Source organism: Salvelinus fontinalis, chromosome 38, assembly GCF_029448725.1.
Source record: "Salvelinus fontinalis isolate EN_2023a chromosome 38, ASM2944872v1, whole genome shotgun sequence".
NCBI lineage: Eukaryota > Metazoa > Chordata > Actinopteri > Salmoniformes > Salmonidae > Salvelinus > Salvelinus fontinalis.
In genome coordinates this window covers 16755717-16774885 of record NC_074702.1, presented here as the reverse complement: position 1 = coordinate 16774885, position 19169 = coordinate 16755717, and the positions used below count along the sequence as shown (strand labels likewise).

The 19169-nt window shown below is 42.6% G+C and overlaps 1 protein-coding gene across 2 annotated transcripts in view; it reads right to left on the bottom strand.

Moving 5' to 3' along the window:
• The window catches only part of LOC129837977 (glutamate receptor ionotropic, kainate 2), a 325529-nt gene that overhangs the window by 133910 nt on the left and 172450 nt on the right, over positions 1-19169 (bottom strand). For both annotated transcript variants that reach the window (XM_055904582.1, XM_055904583.1), the window contains exons 11-12: positions 6032-6238; positions 3082-3305 (exon numbers count right to left, since the gene is read on the bottom strand). In XM_055904582.1, coding sequence (XP_055760557.1) covers positions 3082-3305; positions 6032-6238 — 431 coding nt within the window. The remainder of the gene's footprint in view (positions 1-3081; positions 3306-6031; positions 6239-19169) is intronic.

Below are 19169 nucleotides of genomic sequence, written 5' to 3'. Positions count from 1 at the left end.
TTGTCTTCTTCTCCAGCGTGCCTCAAACGCCGGCCCTAGTCAGGTGAGAGCAACCAGATCAAGGGGAGAGATACAAGACCATGGTGCTTGTCTGTGGAGCAGCAAGAGGAACTGCCCCTCTCTACTTTCAGGCTCTGATGATCAAACCCTACACCCCAACCTGAGTACTCTGCCTCCCCCCCCCCACACACACACACCAAAAAGCATTTTGTGAACTAACACTTGTACTTCCCTTTTTTCCCTCTTACTAGCTCTGACTTTGCTACTTTATTGAATAAAATAGTACTTACTATGACTGTGATATGTAGTTGTCCCACCTAGCTATCTTAAGATGAACACAATAACTGTAAGCCGCTCTGGATAAGAGCGTCAAAAAGAGCGTCAAAAAGAGCGATAAGAGCGTCAAAAAGAGCGTCAAAAAGAGCGATAAGAGCGTCAAAAATCATACTAACCAATATGGTATCCATCAATATAAAATGTCAACATGATCACATGTAAAAGCTAAATTACATTTAAATCTTCTACACTACATCATGATTTAATATTTCAATAAAATGTTAGCGTTTTGTCACGACTTCCGCCGGAGTAGGTCCATCTTCTTGTTCGAGCGGCGTTCGGCAGTCGATGTCACCGGCCTTCTAGCCATCACGATCCACTTTTCATTTTCCATTTGTTTTGTATTTGTTTTTTACACACCTGGTTTCAATTCCCCCATTACATGTTCATTATTTAAACCTCTGGTTTCGCACATGTTAGTGTGCGTGTTTGTTTTATTATGAAGGCTGTATCTGACGGCTGGTATTTTGTTGCCGGGTTTTGTTATTATGCCGGTTTATTTCGTGGGACCGGTATTTTTCCTGCACCCTAGTATAGTGTTTTATACTGGTGTTATCTTGTATTAAATACCTTGTCCACACATCTCAGCTCTCCTGCGCCTGCTTTCACCAGTTACCCACAGCCTTGACACGTTCTCTGTAAACGTTATGCTAAAGTTCCTATAGGACTGGCCTATTCTACACCAGTGGACCAGTGACTGAAGCTGAAATGGCACCCTATTCCTTATATAGTGCACTTCTTTTGACCAGAGCCCCATGGGCCCAGATCAAAAGTAGTGCATTATATAAGAAATATGGTGCCATTTCGGACACAGCCAGTTATTAGGTATCAGAGGGCTATGCTGACCCAACGTGTGCACAGGTTCAGATGCTGATAACTAGCCAATCAACTAATACTGATGAGTTTGACAACACACACACCAGCTGACCTCAAGATCTAACACACACCAGCTGAACTCAAGATCTAACACACACCAGCTGACCTCAAGATCTAACACACACCTTCTGACCTCAAGATCTAACACACACCAGCTGACCTCAAGTTCTAACACATACCAGCTGACCTCAAGATCTAACACACACCAGCTGACCTCAAGATCTAACACACACCAGCTGACCTTAAGATCTAACACACACCAGCTGACCTCAAGTTCTAACACATACCAGCTGACCTCAAGATCTAACACACACCAGCTGACCTTAAGATCTAACACACACCAGCTGACCTTAAGATCTAACACACACCAGCTGACCTCAAGTTCTAACACACACCAGCTGACCTCAAGATCTAACACACACCAGCTGACCTTAAGATCTAACACACACCAGCTGACCTCGCCTCCTGACAACAAACATAAAATCCTCACTCTTCATACCCTCTCTTCGCTTCTCCAATAATCCTACAAAAACCCAGACTCTCTCTATACTGGACAAACAAGTGATCAACCTTAGAAATTATCAAGCTTTTTAAATTGTCAGCCACCTCTGTCCTTTTTCTAAGTCACTGTCATAACTAGCAGGTTCTTACTGAGCTGATATTATTCCTATGTAGATTCTATCACTTGGTATGTTTGAGGCAAGGTGGAGAAAAAAACAGAAAAGAAAAGACAGTAGTGACTTTGAGACACTGGAGACAAGAGGGAAAAGGGGGGCAGCAGCCGTTCACACCAACGAGCACACACATACATACACACATACACACACACACACACACACACACACATACATACACACATACAATACCAGTCAAATGTTTGGACATCTACTGTACTCTTTCAAGGGTTTTTCTTTATTTTATATATATCGATATAATGAAGTGTTTCATCAGATGACCTGGCCTCCACAAGCAACCGACCTCAACCCATTTGAGATGGTTTGGGATGAGTTAAACAACAGAGTGAAGAAAAAGCAGCCAACAAATGCTCAGCATAAGTTGGAAAAGAATTCCAGGTGAAGCTGGTTGAGAGAATGCCAAGAGTGTGCAAAACTGTCATCAAGGCAAAGGGTGGCTACGTTGAAGAACCTCAAATATAAAATATATTTTTGTTTAACACTTTTTTGGTTACTACATGATTCCATATGTGTTATTTCATAGTGTTGATGTCTTCACTAGGTAGAAAATAGTAAAAAATAAAGAAAAACCCTGGAATGAGTAGGTGTGTCCAAACTTTCGACTGGTACCATACATACACACACATACACGTACCGCACACACACAGTCCTGAAACGGCTGGTTTAACTTCTCTGATCGTAAGGTTTGTGTTTGTGTGCATTATCTCCTGAGCAGCAGATAGTTGTGGCAGACCAGGGAACAGCAGTGATGTGTGGAGACACAGAGACTGCCCAGGAATCACTTAACAGCAGCTGCCTGCCTGCCGATAGGTAACACTCAGCCCTCCCTCCATTATACTGGGAGAGAAGGCTGGAAGGGAACTGTCTTTGTGTACTGGAACATCTACTTTCCCCAGATATATAGACTTTTATCTGTGTACCTTTTTCTTCAAACTTGGTTGCATTATTAAAAGTTTGAGTGAATGTGTTTCTGAGTGTTGGCTATAAAGTCTGTGTCATCTGAGTAAGTAGGTGACGATAAACTATCAGATATTGTCCACTTAGTGTCAAGATCGTAACATAATCACCGAGAGATTATCCTGTTAGTGAGATGGAGCAAGGTTAAATAATTAAGACGTTAGCATATAATAGTGTGTGAATGAATTGTCGGGGATCACTGGAACTGACATGTTACCTGGCTATGACAAACAGCACACAACTGACACCCAAGTAAGCCAGCAGAATATACATCCAGATATCGGGTGAGAGGGGGTTGAGAAAGGAGAAGACCCCAGGGTTGGTTCCATTGGGCTTGCGGTAGAGGATACTTATCCCCAGTGTCATGAAGGGCTTGGAGAAGTCGATGACCTTCTCCCTCACGTAGGTGATGGCCAGGGGAGCCACTGCCAGATCAGCTTTCTGTCAACAGACAACATTAAAGGGAAGAGCGATAGGCTGTAAGTCAGGGGAACAGGAAGCGTTTAGAGCCAATCAAATTAAGAAAACAGGGCCTTTACACATCACAGAGTCTGTCCCACGGCACTTAGGAGGAAATTTAGAGCCCTTCTAGCTCTTGCTCTTGCTCTCTCTCTCTCTCTCTCCCTCTCCCTCTCCCCTGCTCTCTGTCTCCCTCTCTCTCTCTCTCCCTCTCTCTCTCTCTCCCTCTCCCCTGCTCTCTGCCTCCCTCTCGCTCTCTCCCTCCCTCCCTCTCCGTCTCTCCCTCCCTCTCCATCTCTCTCTCCCTCTCCGTCTCTCTCTCTCTCCCTCTCTCCCTTGCGCTAGCTCCTCCACACACTCTCTCCCTCACAACCCCCCTCCCATTTTATACTCTCTTTCTATCCCTCCATCTCACATACATCCTTTCCTTGTCTGACGTTGAACCTAAACTAAGGCAACCCCCCCCCCCCCCCCCTCTACCCCAGAGGATGGATGGTCCTATCGACCACAGTCACCAGGGCAGAGGAGTGTCTGGGAGGAGGAGGGAGGGCGTGAGTGATGGAAGAAATTGTTCCCAGAAAATAAGACAACGTTCAACCATCGCCATACTCATAAGAACACAGACATCTACATGTTATATTGTGTCTCTGATCAGAGAGGATCATACTTAGTGGTTATTTCATAACAACCCTATTTCTTCACAACACTGAATGAGGGGTTCTACTTTTTTATCTACATTCTTCCATAGCCTCATCACTCATATTCCATCCATACGTATCCCTCCGCCATGGCTCAGAGTGCGAGTCCTTCTTTCATGTCAATACAGTATGTTGAGCTTGACCTTTCAAACACATCCGAAACGTCCCAACCAATCCGGTCTCTCTATGTGGGGTTAAACCTCTGTGTGGTTGATCAATCTATGGCTCCATTGTGACACAGGTACATGCTAAACACTGACAGCAAGGTCAGAAACATCATTTCACAATGAAATATCCTGTTTGTCCCCATCAAGGTTGTCATACATCAATCTAGATTGAATGAGGTGGTTTGGTCCCAGCCACTACAACATATGAAGAACTATTTCTGATATTAAACAGGACATCATCTGTAGTCATACGAGGTAGGCTGTCTTTATCTGTTCCATGTCATTTAAGACCAAATGACGTGATGCAATACGATTTAGATCACTTAATGTAGCTCATGTCTAGGTCCTATTTCAACTGAATGTATCCAGGTTCATCTACAGTACTCTAGTTCTATGACACTAAGCATTAGTCAGAGAGCACCAGTGATTTCCTTCAACTCCATTTGATTGGATATGTTCAGCTTCTTCAGCTCAATTCACCATGTCCTGGAGAGCCGAGCTAGTGTAGACTCCTGTGAAGGGTTGTCCAGGCCAATTACTGTCTGTTTTGTCCACCACAGATCCTGCCTGCCTACAGTATTAATGAGTCCCAAATGCCGCCCTATTCCCTATACAGTGCACTACGTTAGGGCTCTGGTCAAAAGTAGTGCACTACAGCATGTAGGAAATAGGGTGCAATTTGGGATGCATCGTTTGCTGTCTAGAGATTTATTTTCCCTTTTGTACTTTACCCATTTGTACATCGTTACAACACTGTATATAGACATAATATGACATTTGTAATGTCTTTATTCTTTTGGAACTTCTGTGAGTGGAATGTTTACTGTTCATTTTATTGTTTATTTCACTTTTGTATATTATCTACCTCACTTGCTTTGGCAATGTTAACATATGTTTCCCATGCCAATAAAGCCACTTGAATTGAATTGATAGATGGGTCTATATCTACATAACGGCCAAAGCTCCAATCACCTCACAGGAATTGTGCCCTGTGTGTCAAATCCCTGGGATCCCTCTCCCTCCAGCCTCTGCATGATCAAAACAAACATGGCCGTCGGTCCAGTGTACCACAGTTGAGGGAGATGTGGTGTTATTTAATGGGGTCAGATATTGAGCATTGGCGAGCCTGTTATTTTTCTGCCTGCCTGTGCACAGCTTATACAATCGTGGTCTTACTTTGTCAAACGTAATGATATAGTCCGTGGGCAGTGTGTATGTGTGAGAGTGTGTGTGTGTGTGTGTGTGTGTTTGTGTGTGTGTGTGCTTGTTTGTTTTAATAAGCTCTGCAGTGGAAACAAGTCAAGCCAGAATCCATGCTGTACACCCAGTCAGGAATGAGTATGGAGCTGATGTCTCTCTCTCTCTCTCTCTCCCCCTCTCTCTCTCTCTCTCTCTCTCTCTCTCTCTCTCTCTCTCTCTACCTCTACCTCTCTCTCTACCTCTCTCTACCTCTCTCTCTCTCTCTCTCTCTACCTCTCTCTCTCTGTCTCTCTCTACCTCTCTCTCTCTCTCTCTACCTCTCTCTACCTCTCTCTCTCTACCTCGCTCTACCTCTCTCTCTCTACCTCTCTCTCTCTCCCCTCTACATCTCTCTCTCTCTGTCTCTCTCTACCGCTCTCTCTCTCTCTCTCTCTCTTTACCTCTCTATTTCTCTATTTCTTTGTCATTGTCTCTCTCCCTCTCTCTCTAAGCCAAAAACATGTTTGTCATAAAAAATACAACTATACAAACCCTTGTCACACACACTTCTGACAAAATACATTCCCTCCCACGCCCTCTAGCTGTTTACCACCTCATTAATTAAACTTTAATAATTTAAGTAGTGAGGTAGGTCCAGACTCACATGGTCGATCAGCTCCTTGACCATGCCGTTCCACTGGCCCGTGGTCTCGTCCTGGGCCCCGTAGCGGCCGTCCTCCACCAGACGCAACTCGTAGGTGAACCCCAGGATGCTAGCCAGCTCCCTCAGCAGGTCAATGCAGTAACCCTCAAAGCGGTCATTACCGTAAAGGGGCTTGTCCGACTTCTTGAACATCACATAGGGCTCCACCTGTTAGGTTGGATAGAGGACAGGAGTGGAGGAACACTGGATCAGTCTCTGGAGGTAAGGATTAGTATCTTTTCCACTCAGATAAGGCCTTTCTGTGAGTGTGCATGATGTGTGAGATAGGCTTTGAGCCTGACGTGCCTGGACACACACTGGCTACAGGAGAGAGGGAGGGGAACAGAAGGGGAGGACCACTGCTGCTAAAACCAGGAGGGTGTATGTGTGGTGTGTCAGTGTGCGTGTGTGTGTGTCTGTGTGTGTTAGTGTGTGTTAGTGTGTGTGTGTGTGTGTGTGTGTGTGTGTGTGTGTGTGTGTGTGTGTGTGTGTGTGTGTGTGTGTGTGTGTGTGTGTGTGTGTGTGTGTGTGTGTGTGTGTGTGTGTGTACGTATGTGTGTCTGTGGAGTATTGGGATGCAGTCTCAGAAACGTGGCACAAGGTACATGGAGTGATGGAAGCATAATAAGAGATAATCCTCCATATCTCTGACTCGGTCCTCCCCTCCTCTCCTCTAAGGCTGAACGTGCTGGCTGGGGGTCTGTCCCTGTCCCTGGCTCTCAGGCCATCAGATGCTTTGTAAATAAGATCAGAGATGCTGATAAACTGACACAAAAGAACAGGAGACAGCACATCCTCTTTGTTAGTACTAACAGCTGGGGAGATGACTAATGTCCTCTTTCACTCTCTCGATCCCCTCATCCTCTTCCCTCTCTATCTCGTTCACTGCCTCTCACTCTCTCTCTCTTCTTCTCTACCCCACTCACCCTTTCTCCACTATATCTCTCTCATCTCTCTCTCTCGTTCCATCCCTCTCTCCCCTCTACCCCATCTCTCTCAGTAAAATCAGGCAGAGAATATATTATCAAACAGGTGTTGTTTACCATATAATTGTGGCATGCCACGGTACAAACAAAATCATGTCAGATCTCAACCAGCTTTCACACATTTTACTGGCTCAGAGATTTTATGAGAACAAGAATGTGCTAACACATGTAGTAGCATATATTGGTCAGTGGTGGAAAAAGTACCCAATTGTCATACTTAAAAAAAGAAAAAATACCTTACTAGAAAATGACTCAAGTAAAAGTGAAAGTCACCCAGTAAAATACTACTTGAGCAAAAGTCTAAAAGTATTTGGCTTTAAATATATTTAAGTATAAAAAAAATGTAACTGAAAAAATATACTTAAGTATCAAAGGTAGAAGTAAAAGTATAAATAATTAAAAATTGCTTATATTTTGCAAACCAGACAGCACAATTTTCGTTTTTTTGGTATTATTTACGGATAGCCAAGGGCACACTACAACACGCAGACATCATTTACAAATGAAGCTGTTGTTTTTAATGAGTCCACCAAATCACAGGCAATAGAGATTCCCAAAGATGTTCTCTTGATAAGTGCGTGAATTGGGTAATTTTCCTGTCCATTCAAAATGTAACAAGTACTTTTGGATGACATGGAAAATTTATGGATTAAAAAGTACATTATTTTCTTTAGGAATATAGTGAAGTAAAAGTAAGACTTGTCAAGAATATAAATAGTAAAGTACAGACACCAAAAAAACTTACTTAAGTAGTACTTTAAAGTATTTTAACTTAAGTACTTCACACCACTGCTATTGGTAAAGATACTGTAAAACAGGGTTATATCGCCCTTCGCCCCCAAACACTTCTCATTCTCAGTCTATAACAGCCTCTACATATTCAGAATTCATATCAGCCACTGCCATTGATTGACAATGTCATGCTTTTAGACAGTCACAGACAATCTAGCTGATACATATAGTATCTGACAGTGCCTGAGCACACCTACTGTAGGGTGCTATACAAGGCATCTTGATGAAAGAATGATTCAAAAAAGTACTGTCCACATTATGGCTCAATTCGAGAGGGACTTGTGTGATGATGAGAATAGACAACCACAAGCATGTGCACACACACACACACACACACACACACACACACACACACACACACACACACACACACACACACACACACACACACACACACACACACACACACACACACACACACACACACACACACACACACTGTTACGTTCCCCAGTTTCTGTGTTGTAGTTTGTGTATTTAAGTGTGTGTTTCAGGAGATGGCTTCCTGAATTCACCCCAAGCAGCTGATTGGTCGACTCCATGGCTAATTGGAGCTGACCCCGCCCCCTCGTCAGGACGCAGCTGTCTCCAATTACCAATGCCTTCTGAAGCTATAAAAGCCAGTGTTCTGTTGTTCAGAAGAGAGATCATTGCAGGCAGAGTTCATAGGCAGGCTTAGATCATTGCAGGCTGAGGAGATTGCAGAAAGATTGATTGTGAGAGATTTTTGCTGAGGAGGAATGCAGAGAGAAATTGATTGTGATTTAGGGAATTCAATTGCTGAGAACTGTGTTGGTTGTTTTTCAGGGAGCTGAGGGTTATATAGTGTTGGTTATTTATCAGAAAGCGATTTGGTATGTACTGTGTTAATTTGTTGCATTATCAGAAAGAGCTTGTTGAATGTCCATGGTTTCTTAGTTTGTTTGAGTAATTGTTTGTTATTCTGTTTCATTTGTTCCCAGGGAGGAAGGGGAAGGCACCTAGGGAGTGCTTAGGCAAGAGGCCCGCGGGCATACATATACCCATAGTATATTCACTGTCTAGGCACACTAGGTAAGACCTTGGCTTTTGGTTAGCGCACCATGTGGTGCTAGTTAAGTAAGTAGTGGGTAGGCAGGTTAGATAGGAGAGGGGGCTTTGACATTTACTTTCTTTGCTTTGGTTCCGTCCAGCCCCTTTTCCCCATATTACCGTGTAAAGGAATAAAATCCTAGTAAATGGTCAATTCTGCCTTTTGTTGTCCTTTCTCACACCTACAGTCCATACCTCTTTCACTTCACGGGGAGTTGAGTTGTAGCAGGGTGTTGCGTTCCCTCTTCACAGAGGCATGTATGTACACACACACACAGCAGGTCAGAAATAGTGTGCACATGGTCTACTGGGCCTTTATCTTCTAAAAAAGCAGCACAAGTGTCTTCTATTCCACCAGATCTCTGTCAAATAAGCCACCAAGCTGTTAGAATCTGGGAGCCCTGTTAAAGTATGTGTGTATCACCATGGAAACGGAGCCGTGCTACTATACAGACTGAGAGTGAATGACTGTGCAAGTTGGTCTGTTTTTCAAACCCACACATATGCTTTCCTTTCACACTGACTCATCTAAACACAAAGAGAGAGACCGACATTAGAACTAATGAATTACTGACATTGCATTGAGACATCGTCCAGTATTGGATTCTTTAGTGGGTCAAGCTGCATGTCTATTGTCTTTCTCCCAATAATGAATTTGTCATCCAAGTTTCCATTCCTGAAGGGTGTTTTAAAGTAATATCTGAAAGTCTTAGACCTTGAAAAATCTCTTCAGTCTGAGGCTATGAGGTGAAAGGCTTTGTGACACACTGAGGCTATCCAACATACAATAGACAGAGCACATAGTGTGCAAAACAGTAGCAAAACATCATATACATTGCATTCGGAAAGTATTCAGACCCCTTGACTTTTCTCACATTTTGTTACGTTACAGCCTTATTCTAAAATGTATTACATTGTTTTTCCCCCCCTCATAAATCTACACACAGTACCCCATAATGACAAAGCGAAAACAGGTTTTTAGACATTTTTGCAAATGTATAAAACATTTAAAAAAGAAATACCTTATTTACATAAGTACTCAGACTCTTTGCTTAAGAGACTCATGTGCATCCTGTTTCCATTGATCATCCTTGAGATGTTTCTACAACTTGATTAGAGTTCACCTGTGTTAAATTAAAATTGATTGGACATGATTTGGAAAGGCACACACCTGTCTATATAAGCTCCCAAAGTTGACAGCGCATGCCAGAGCAAGCCATGAGCCGTGAGGCCAAAGGAAGCTCAGACAGGATTGTGTCGAGGCACAGGTCTGGGGCAGGGTACCAAAACATTCCTGCAGCATTGAAGGTCCCCAATAACACATTGGCCTCCATTCTTAAATGGAAGAAGTTTGGAGCCACCAAGACTCACCAACTGAGCAATCGGGGGAGAAGGACCTTGGTCAGGGAGGTGACTAAGAACCCGATGGTCACTGGGACAGAGCTCCAGAGTTCCTCTGTGGAGATAGGAGAACCTTCCAGGAGGACAACCATCTCTGCAGCACTCCACCAATCAGGCCTTTATGGTAGAGTAGCCAGACAGAAGCCACTCCTCAGTAAAAGGCTCACGACAGTCCACTTGGAGTTTCCCAAAAGGCACCTAAAGAACTCTCAGACCATGAGATATGAGACTCTCTGGTCTGATGAAACCAAGATTGAACTATTTGGCCTGAATGCCAAGCGCCACGTCTGAAGGAAACCTGGCACCATCCCGGTGAAGGATGGTGGTGGCAGCATCATGCTGTGGGGATGTTTTTCAGCGGCAGGGACTGGGAGACTAGTCAGGATCGAGGGAAAGATGAATGGAGCAAAGTACAGAGAGATCCTTGCTGAAAACCTGCTCCAGACTGGGGCGAAGGTTCACCTTCCAACAGGACAATGACGATAAGCACACAGCCAAAACAATACAGGAGTGGCTTCGGTACAAGTCTCTGAATGTCCTTGAGTGGCCCTGCCAGAGACCGGACTTGAACCCGATTGAACATCGCTAGAGAGATATGAAAATAGCTGTGCAGCGACACTCCCCATCCAACCTGACAGAGCTTGTGAGGATCTGCAGAGAAGAATAGAAGAACCTCCCCAAATACAGGTGTGCCAAGCTTGTAGCATCATATAGTCTAAAGGCTGTAATCACTGCCAAAGGTTCTTCAACAAAGTACTGAGTAAAGGGTCTGAAAACGTATGTAAATGTCATATTTCAGTTTATTATTTTTATTATTATTATAAAAAATTTTTTTTTACTGTTTTCTCTTTGTCATTATGGGGTATTGGTGTAGATTGATGATAAACAATGGAATACATTTTAGAATAAGGTTGTGACGTAACAAAATGTGGAAAATGTCAACGGGTCTTAATACTCTCTGAATGCACTGTACATACCGAGTGATACAACTAATTGTTTTGGTTTGGTGAGATTATTCCCTGACCACTCCAACAATCTTCTGTCAGGAAATTGAAAGGGATCAATAATATAGCCAACTAGCCTAATGATCTGCTATCCAACTCAAAGAGATATCTCTTTCTCTCTCTTTCTCCCCCTCGTTTTCTCTCTCTCTCTCTCCCTCCATCACTTTCTATCTTCCTCACTAGCTTTCTCTTTCTCTCTTGTATCCTGTATTGGTCCTTTTAAACATTCCCACCCTCTCGATCTATCTATAGACCTTGTCAGCAGCTCTCCTCTCTCCTCTCTCTGTTTATAACCTAGTCAGAGGAGTGCTGTTGAGCCAGCTAAAAAGAGGAGGGCATTTAAGGACATAAAGGTGCGATGCATTATGGGTAGTCTGGCAAAGCCACCTGAAGTTTAACTTTGAAGCAGACATGGCCTCTGTGCAGTGTACTCAGAAAGTATTTGATGTACAGTATTTGAAAGGGGGAAAGATGTAGTACACCAATTAAGAACATCTAGACATCAGAGCAGGTGGAGAGAGAAAGAAAGAGAGCGAGAGAGAGAGACAAAGAGAGAGAAGACACTGACAAAGGCGACCAATAAAGCTACTATAAACTTCAATAAAGCTACTATAAACCTAACAGAGAATTGAACATTTTACGTTTAAATCAAATACCCTGCTGTAGCTCTTTCATGCAGTCAAATGACTACTGGCCTCATGGGTGCAATGTTATTATTTATATACACTACCGTTCAAAAGTTTGGGGTCACTTAGAAATGTCCTTGTTTTTGAAAGAAAATCACATTTTTTGTCCAGTAAAATAATATCAAATTCATCACAAATACAGTGTAGACATTGTTAATGTTGTAAATGGCTGTTGTAGCTGGAAACGGCTGACTTCTAATGGAGTATCTACATAGGCGTACAGAGGCCCATTATCAGCAACCATCAGTCCTGTGTTCCAATGGCACGTTTTGTTAGCTAATCTAAGTTTATCATTTTAAAAGGCTAATTGATCATTAGAAAACCCTTTTTCAATTATGTTTGCACAGCTGAAAACTGTTGTCCTGATTAAAGAAGCAATAAAACTGGCCTATAATTTAGGTGTATATGTATATTTTTTTAACAGCCGGGAAATCTGGTGTTTCTATGTCAAATGTCTTTGTTATATTTCAGTCTTCTGTGATGTATTTAAAGTGTATTATTGGGATGCTAACAAAAACAACTATACATTTCAACTCTATATCTGACAGGGTACAGGTGTCTTTTTTTTAAGCCCATAACCATGTATGTGAGGTGTATACTTTGGTTTCAAAGTAGATTTGTTTAACACTACCAAGAAACACTCTGTGTGACCCTGATTTAGCCCACTGCAGTAAAAGGTTAAGAAGGCAGAACCACAACTTCTCATACAACAAAGATAGGGGCTAACGAGTAGTCAACAATAATTACCAATGTAAAACATTCACCCATGAGGACATCAATTGTAACATACATAAATGCCCCAGCATGCTAATAACGTTTGTTTGTAATGGACGTGGACAGGCCTTTAGCCCCCCTCCCACTGTTAGACATAAACTGTAATCTCCTCTCTCTGAATAGGCCTCTTTCTCAGTGCTGCCATGTTTTTCATTGGAATATGTATTATCTAGCACAATGAGCACAATGTAGCTATTGTCAGCCCGTTAGCAGCGTATAACCTCTCACCTTCTGTCAACTGTGAAGGAGTGTAATTATCATAAACAGGCAGTGGGCCAATTAACACCTAACACTGTTTTACTAGTCTGCCTGTCTGTCCATAGGACAACAAATTAAAGTATTATACAACACTGATTTTTCACCCTGATTATATTATTTTCAATGTGGTCCTGAATACATTCTGTGGAAATGTTCTTCCCTGGAAATTGAATTATGAGTGGATAAAAGCGCTTTAATCCCAATTAATCGTATAAACACAGTGTCCATGTATGCGTGCCTGCGTGTGTGGGGGGAGGGCTGAGGTCAGAGCCACAGGAAGTGTCTGACAACGTTACACGCTAGCTACACGCTACAAGGTGTCCCGTGTGGCTCAGTTGGTAGAGCATGGCGCTTGCAACGCCAGGGTTGTGGGTTCAATTCCCATGGGGGGACCAGGATGAATATGTATTAACTTTCCAATTTGTAAGTCGCTCTGGATAAGAGCGTCTGCTAAATGACGTAAATATACTTAAATAAGGTCTTACATGCCACCTTCTGATCCTGTCTCGTGTTGTGATCCCCCGCAGATGGAGAACTAGAGGGAAGAAAATCTAAACAGACTAGCTAGCTATCTCTGTATAGCAAACCTCATTAAAGTACTTCTGTATTTTATACTGCTGATCTGGAAGGTCACTAACCATTGAATGCAAAATCACCTTGATTCTTCTAAAATGGAATATGTGTCCCAATGAAAATAATGTGTCCCAATCATACTGGCTCATTTGAGCATTTATTTTAGTTGTATAATGATTGGGCCAGTATGCTACGAGGCTACCGCCTAGAGAAAAGAACAAGGGAACCCTCTCAGTGTTCTCTACGTGTCATGTAAAGTCATGGAAGACTTCCCATAGGCTCACTGCTTAATCAAAGTTTAACTCTAAGATTCGGAAATGGTCAAACTATAAATAATTATGAACAATTGCGAAGTACCTAATTAATACTAGAGTATATATGATCTTTATGAAATTTATTTGAAATAATTCTGATTTCAAAGTCAATTAGTGAAGATAAAGAGTTGCTTGAATGTCTGTACCTTGAATAGCCATGAAGAGTATATGAAGAGACAGCATAGAAAGTAGATAGTAAGCTTGAAAGGTTGACTAGTCTATTCATTTATTTAGATCCCCTTTACCTGTTACCTTAGTAACAACTCCTTATCATTGGGCACTTGAAGCACTGTGAAAAAATCTGAAAAATCAGATTGCACTATATGGAGAAAAGGGTTTATTATATAATGCAAAGCTGATTCTCTCTCTCTCTCTCTCTCTCTCTCTCTCTCTCTCTCTCTCTCTCTCTCTCTCTCTCTCTCTCTCCTCTCTCTCTCTCTCTCTCTCTCTCTCTCTCTCTCTCTCTCTCTCTCTCTCTCTCTCTCTCTCTCTCTCTCCTCATTTGTGACTCCTTTGATCCTCGGGGAGCTCGACAGAGCGTGTGGATTTGTACCTTTTAATTCAACCCGATCGGCGACTCATAGATCACGCAACCGTACTAAATAAAAGTCTCACATCAAATTCTGTTTCAATTAAATGTTCTTTATGTCTGGCATACTAAATACCTATTGGCAGAGATGAGCTCATCCCACAGGGGAAACAAGGCTATAGGAGGTGTGATCTGTTGGCGAGCACTACTACGATTGGTTCCAGGGTGTGATTCTATGTGTTGTATGTATGTAATGTGTCAGAGAAGAAGCCTTTTCACATCAGCTGCACCATTTCTAAGTGCAACCTAAGTGCATAGTGCAACCCTATCAGTGGCAAAATGTCACACGTGTGATGTGGAGTCATGGAACACATAGGACTACTGCCTAATCAAAGTCATGGAACACATAGGACGACTGCCTAATAAAAGTCATGGAACACATAGGACTACTGCCTAATCAAAGTCATGGAACACATAGGACTACTGCCTAATTAGAGTCATGGAACACATATGACTACTGCCTAATAAAAGTCATTGACCACATAGGACTACTGCCTAATCAAAGTCATGGAACACATAGGACTACTGCCTAATCAAAGTCATGGAACACATAGGACTACTGCCTAATCAAAGTCATGGCACACATAGGACTACTGCCTAATCAAAGTCACGGAACACATAGGACTACTGCCTAATAAAGGTCATGGAACACATAGGACTACTGCCTAATCAAAAAATGGAACACATAGGACTACTGTCTAATAAAAGTCATGGAACACATAGGACTACTGCCTAATAAAAGTCATGGAACACATAGGACTACTGCCTAATAAAAGTCATGGAACACATAGGACTACTGCCTAATAAAAGTTAAACTCTTATAATGGTCAAACTAGAAATGATGATGAACAATTTTAAAATAATCAACTAATACAACAGAAACCCTATTTATGAAATATACACTATATATACAAAAGTATGTGGACATCCCTTCAAATTAGTGGATTCGGCTATTTCAGAAACACCCGTTGCTGACAGATTTTTAAAATTGAGCACACCACCATGCAATCTCCATAGACAAACATTCACAGTAGAATTACCTTACTGAAGAGCTCAGTGACTTTCAATGTGGCACCTTCATAGGATGTCACCTTTCCAACAAGTCAGTTTGTCTAATTCCTGCCCTGCTAGAGCTGCCCCGGTCAACTGTAAGTGCTGTTATTGTGAAGTGGAAATGTCTAGGAGCAACAAAGGCTCAGCCGAGAAGTGGTAGGCCACACATGCTCACAGAACGGGACCGCTGAGTGCTGAAGCACGTTGCGCAAAAAAATTGTCTGTCCTCGGTTGCAACACTAACTACCGAGTTCCAAATTGCCCCTGGAAGGAGCATCAGCACAAGAACTGTTAGTCGGGAGCTTCAAGAAATGGGTTTCCATTGCCGAGCAACCGCACACAAGCCTAACATCACCATGCGCAATGCCAAGCATCGGCTGGAGTGGTGTTAAGCTTACCACCATTGGACTCTGGAGCAGTGGAAACGTGTTCTCTGGAGTGATGAATCACGCTTCACCATCTGGCAGTTCGACTGACGAATCTGAGTTTAGCGGATGCCCGAAGAACGGTACCTGCCCGAATGCATAGTACCAACTGTAAGGTTTGGTGGAGGTGGAATAATGGTCTGGGGCTGTTTTTCATGGTTTGGGCTAGACCCCTTAGTTCCAGTTGAATATAAATCTTAACAATACAGCATACAATCAAATCAAACTTGTCACGTGCCGAATACAACATGTTTAGACCTTACCGTGAAATGCTTACTTACAAACCCTTAACTAACAGAGCAGTTCAATATTTAGTTTATTTACCAAATAAACTAAAGTAAATAATAATAAATAAAGTAACACAATGAAAAAACAATAAGGAGGCTATATATAGGGGGTACCGGTACCGAGTCAATGTGCAGGGTTACAGGTTAGTCGAGGTAAGGGGGGTTCAATGTAAATAATTTGGTGGCCATTTGATTAATTGTTCAGCAGTCTTATGGCTTGGGGGTAGAAGCTGTTAAGGAGCTTTTAGTCCTAGACTTGGCGCTCTGGTACCGCTTGCCGCGCGGTAGCAGAGAAAACAGTCTATGACTTGGGTGACGAGTCTTGGAGTCCTGGATGGCAGGAAGCTTGGCCCCAGTGATGTACAGGGCCGTAGTACCCTCTGTAGTGCCTTACGGTCAGATGCCGAGCAGCTACCATACCAGGTGGTGATGCAACCGGTCAGGATGCGCTCGATGGTGCAGCTGTAGAACTTTTTGAGGATCGGGGGACATTCTGGATTATTCTGTGAACCCATGACATTCTGGATGATTCAACAGTTTAGGTCCATACAGAAATGGTTTGTCGAGATCGGTGTGGAAGAACTTGAGTGGCCTGAACAGAGCCCTGACCTCAACTCCATCAAACACCTGTGGGAGGAATTGGAACGCTGACTGTGAGCCAGGCCTAATCACCCAGCATCAGTGTCCGACCTCACTAATGCTCTTGTGGCTGAATGGAAGTAAGTCCTGCAGCAATGTTCCAACATCTAGTGGAACCCTTCCCAGAAGAGTGGAGGCTGTTATAGCAGCAAAGGGGGGACCAACTCCATATTAAGGACCATGATTTTGGAATGAGTGTCAACTAGTGTCACTAGGTAATCTAGTGTATATTTGAAACAAGTTGGTTAGTGAAGAAATTCAGCGACTTGAGTGTCTGTGCTTTGACTAAAGAAACCAAAAGAGGAGCTATGAAGTGTATGAAAAGACAACGAAATAAAGTAAATAAGCTTGAAAGGCTGATTTGTCAATTCATTTATTTAGATTCCCATCACCTGTTACCTTAGTAACAACTCCTTACCCTTGGAGCGTTGTGTAAAATCCGATTCCGCTGAACGGGGAAAAGGGTTTATAATATAATTCATATATAGCTGATCCCCCAGCCAATGCAGGTGTGCAGAGCCAGAGAGACATGTTTGACAGATGATGAGTAGAACAGGTAATCAACAGGATATAGTGTTACACTACCTACTTATGGTTGATTATACCATCATTTAGCTTAATGAACCTTTACAGTAGTTATTTGTCAGTGTGAGGTAATTATTGAGTTTTTCACATCTGTCTCATTCATGATCATTATTACACTGTGAGGCTATCCACAGCTTGTTTGCATTGCTTGTATGTGTGTGTGTGTGTGTGTGTGTGTGTGTGTGTGTGTGTGTGTGTGTGTGTGTGTGTGTGTGTGTGTGTGTGTGTGTGTGTGTGTGTGTGTGTGTGTGTGTGTGTGTGTGTGTGTGTGTGTGTGTGTGTGTGTGTGTGTGTGTGTGTGTGTGTGTGTGTGTGTGTGTGTGTGTTTGCATTCTCTCACAGTCCATCAAAAGCCATAGAATACCGATAACACAAAGGTTAGAAGCACAGATCTAGATCTGAGCACATAACATATTCATATTAAGTCTAACTTTCATAGTCTCTCTCTCTCTCTCTCTCTCTCTCAATCCAATTCAAAGGGCTTTATTGGCATGGGAAACATGTTTAAAGTGCCAAAGGAAGTGAACTAGATAATAAACAAAAGTGAAATAAACAATAAAAAATGTACATTAAACATTCCAAAGGAATAGAGACACTACAAATGTCATATTATGGCTACTCTCTCTCTCTCTCTCTCTCTCTCTCTCTCTCTCTCTCTCTCTCTCTCTCTCTCTCTCTCTCTCTCTCTCTCTCTCTCTCTCTCTCTCTCTCTCTCTCTCTCTCTCTCTCTCTCTCTCTCTCTCTCTCTCTCCCTCTCTCCCTCTCTCTCCCTCTCTCTATTCTTCTTCCTCTATCTACTCCCTCCCTCCTCCCCTCTCTCTCCTCCCAATATCTCTCATTATTAAATAAAAGTCTCATATCGGTTTCAATTAATTGTTCCTCATGTCTGGCATACTAAAAGCCCCTCCCACAGGGGAAACGGGGCTATAGGACTACTACAATTGGTGCCCCGGGTGAGGTGGATTCTCTAGTGTAGCCAAAGGGACTTGGGATCTGTTCATGTCCACTACTATGATTGGTGTCCCAGGTGAGAATGATTCCATAGGGTTGTATACAGTGGGGTCTGAAATAATTGACACCTCTGGTAAAGGTGAGCAATAATGACTGTATAAAATAAATAATTCAAATACTGAGCTATATTGTATGCACATTTTTTTTGAAAATTATATTATTTTATACTAATACAATTGCTCAGAGAAAGCGAGAACACATTGGGAGGGATCTTGGACCATTCCTTCATACAGATTCCTTCCAGATCCTTGATATCCTTTATCTGCGCTTATGGACTGCCCTTTTCGATTCAAACCACAGGTTTTGATAACGCTAAAAAGTAATCTAATTCATACCAGTTTCCCAGTCCCTGCCGATGAAAACCATCATGTTCTCGGAGTGATGAGAGGTGTTGGGTTTGCGCCAGACATAGCATTTTCCTTGATGGCCAAAAAGCAAAATTTTAGTATCATCTGACCAGAGTACCTCCTCCCATATGTTTGGGGAGTCTCCCACATGCCTTTTGGCGAACAACAAACGTGTTTGCTTGTTTTTTTTTCTTTAAGCAATGGCTTTTATCTGGTCACTCTTCCGTAAAGCCCAGCTCTGTGGAGTGTACGGCTTAAAGTGGTTCTCTGGACAAATACTCCAATCTCCGCTGTGAGGCTTTGC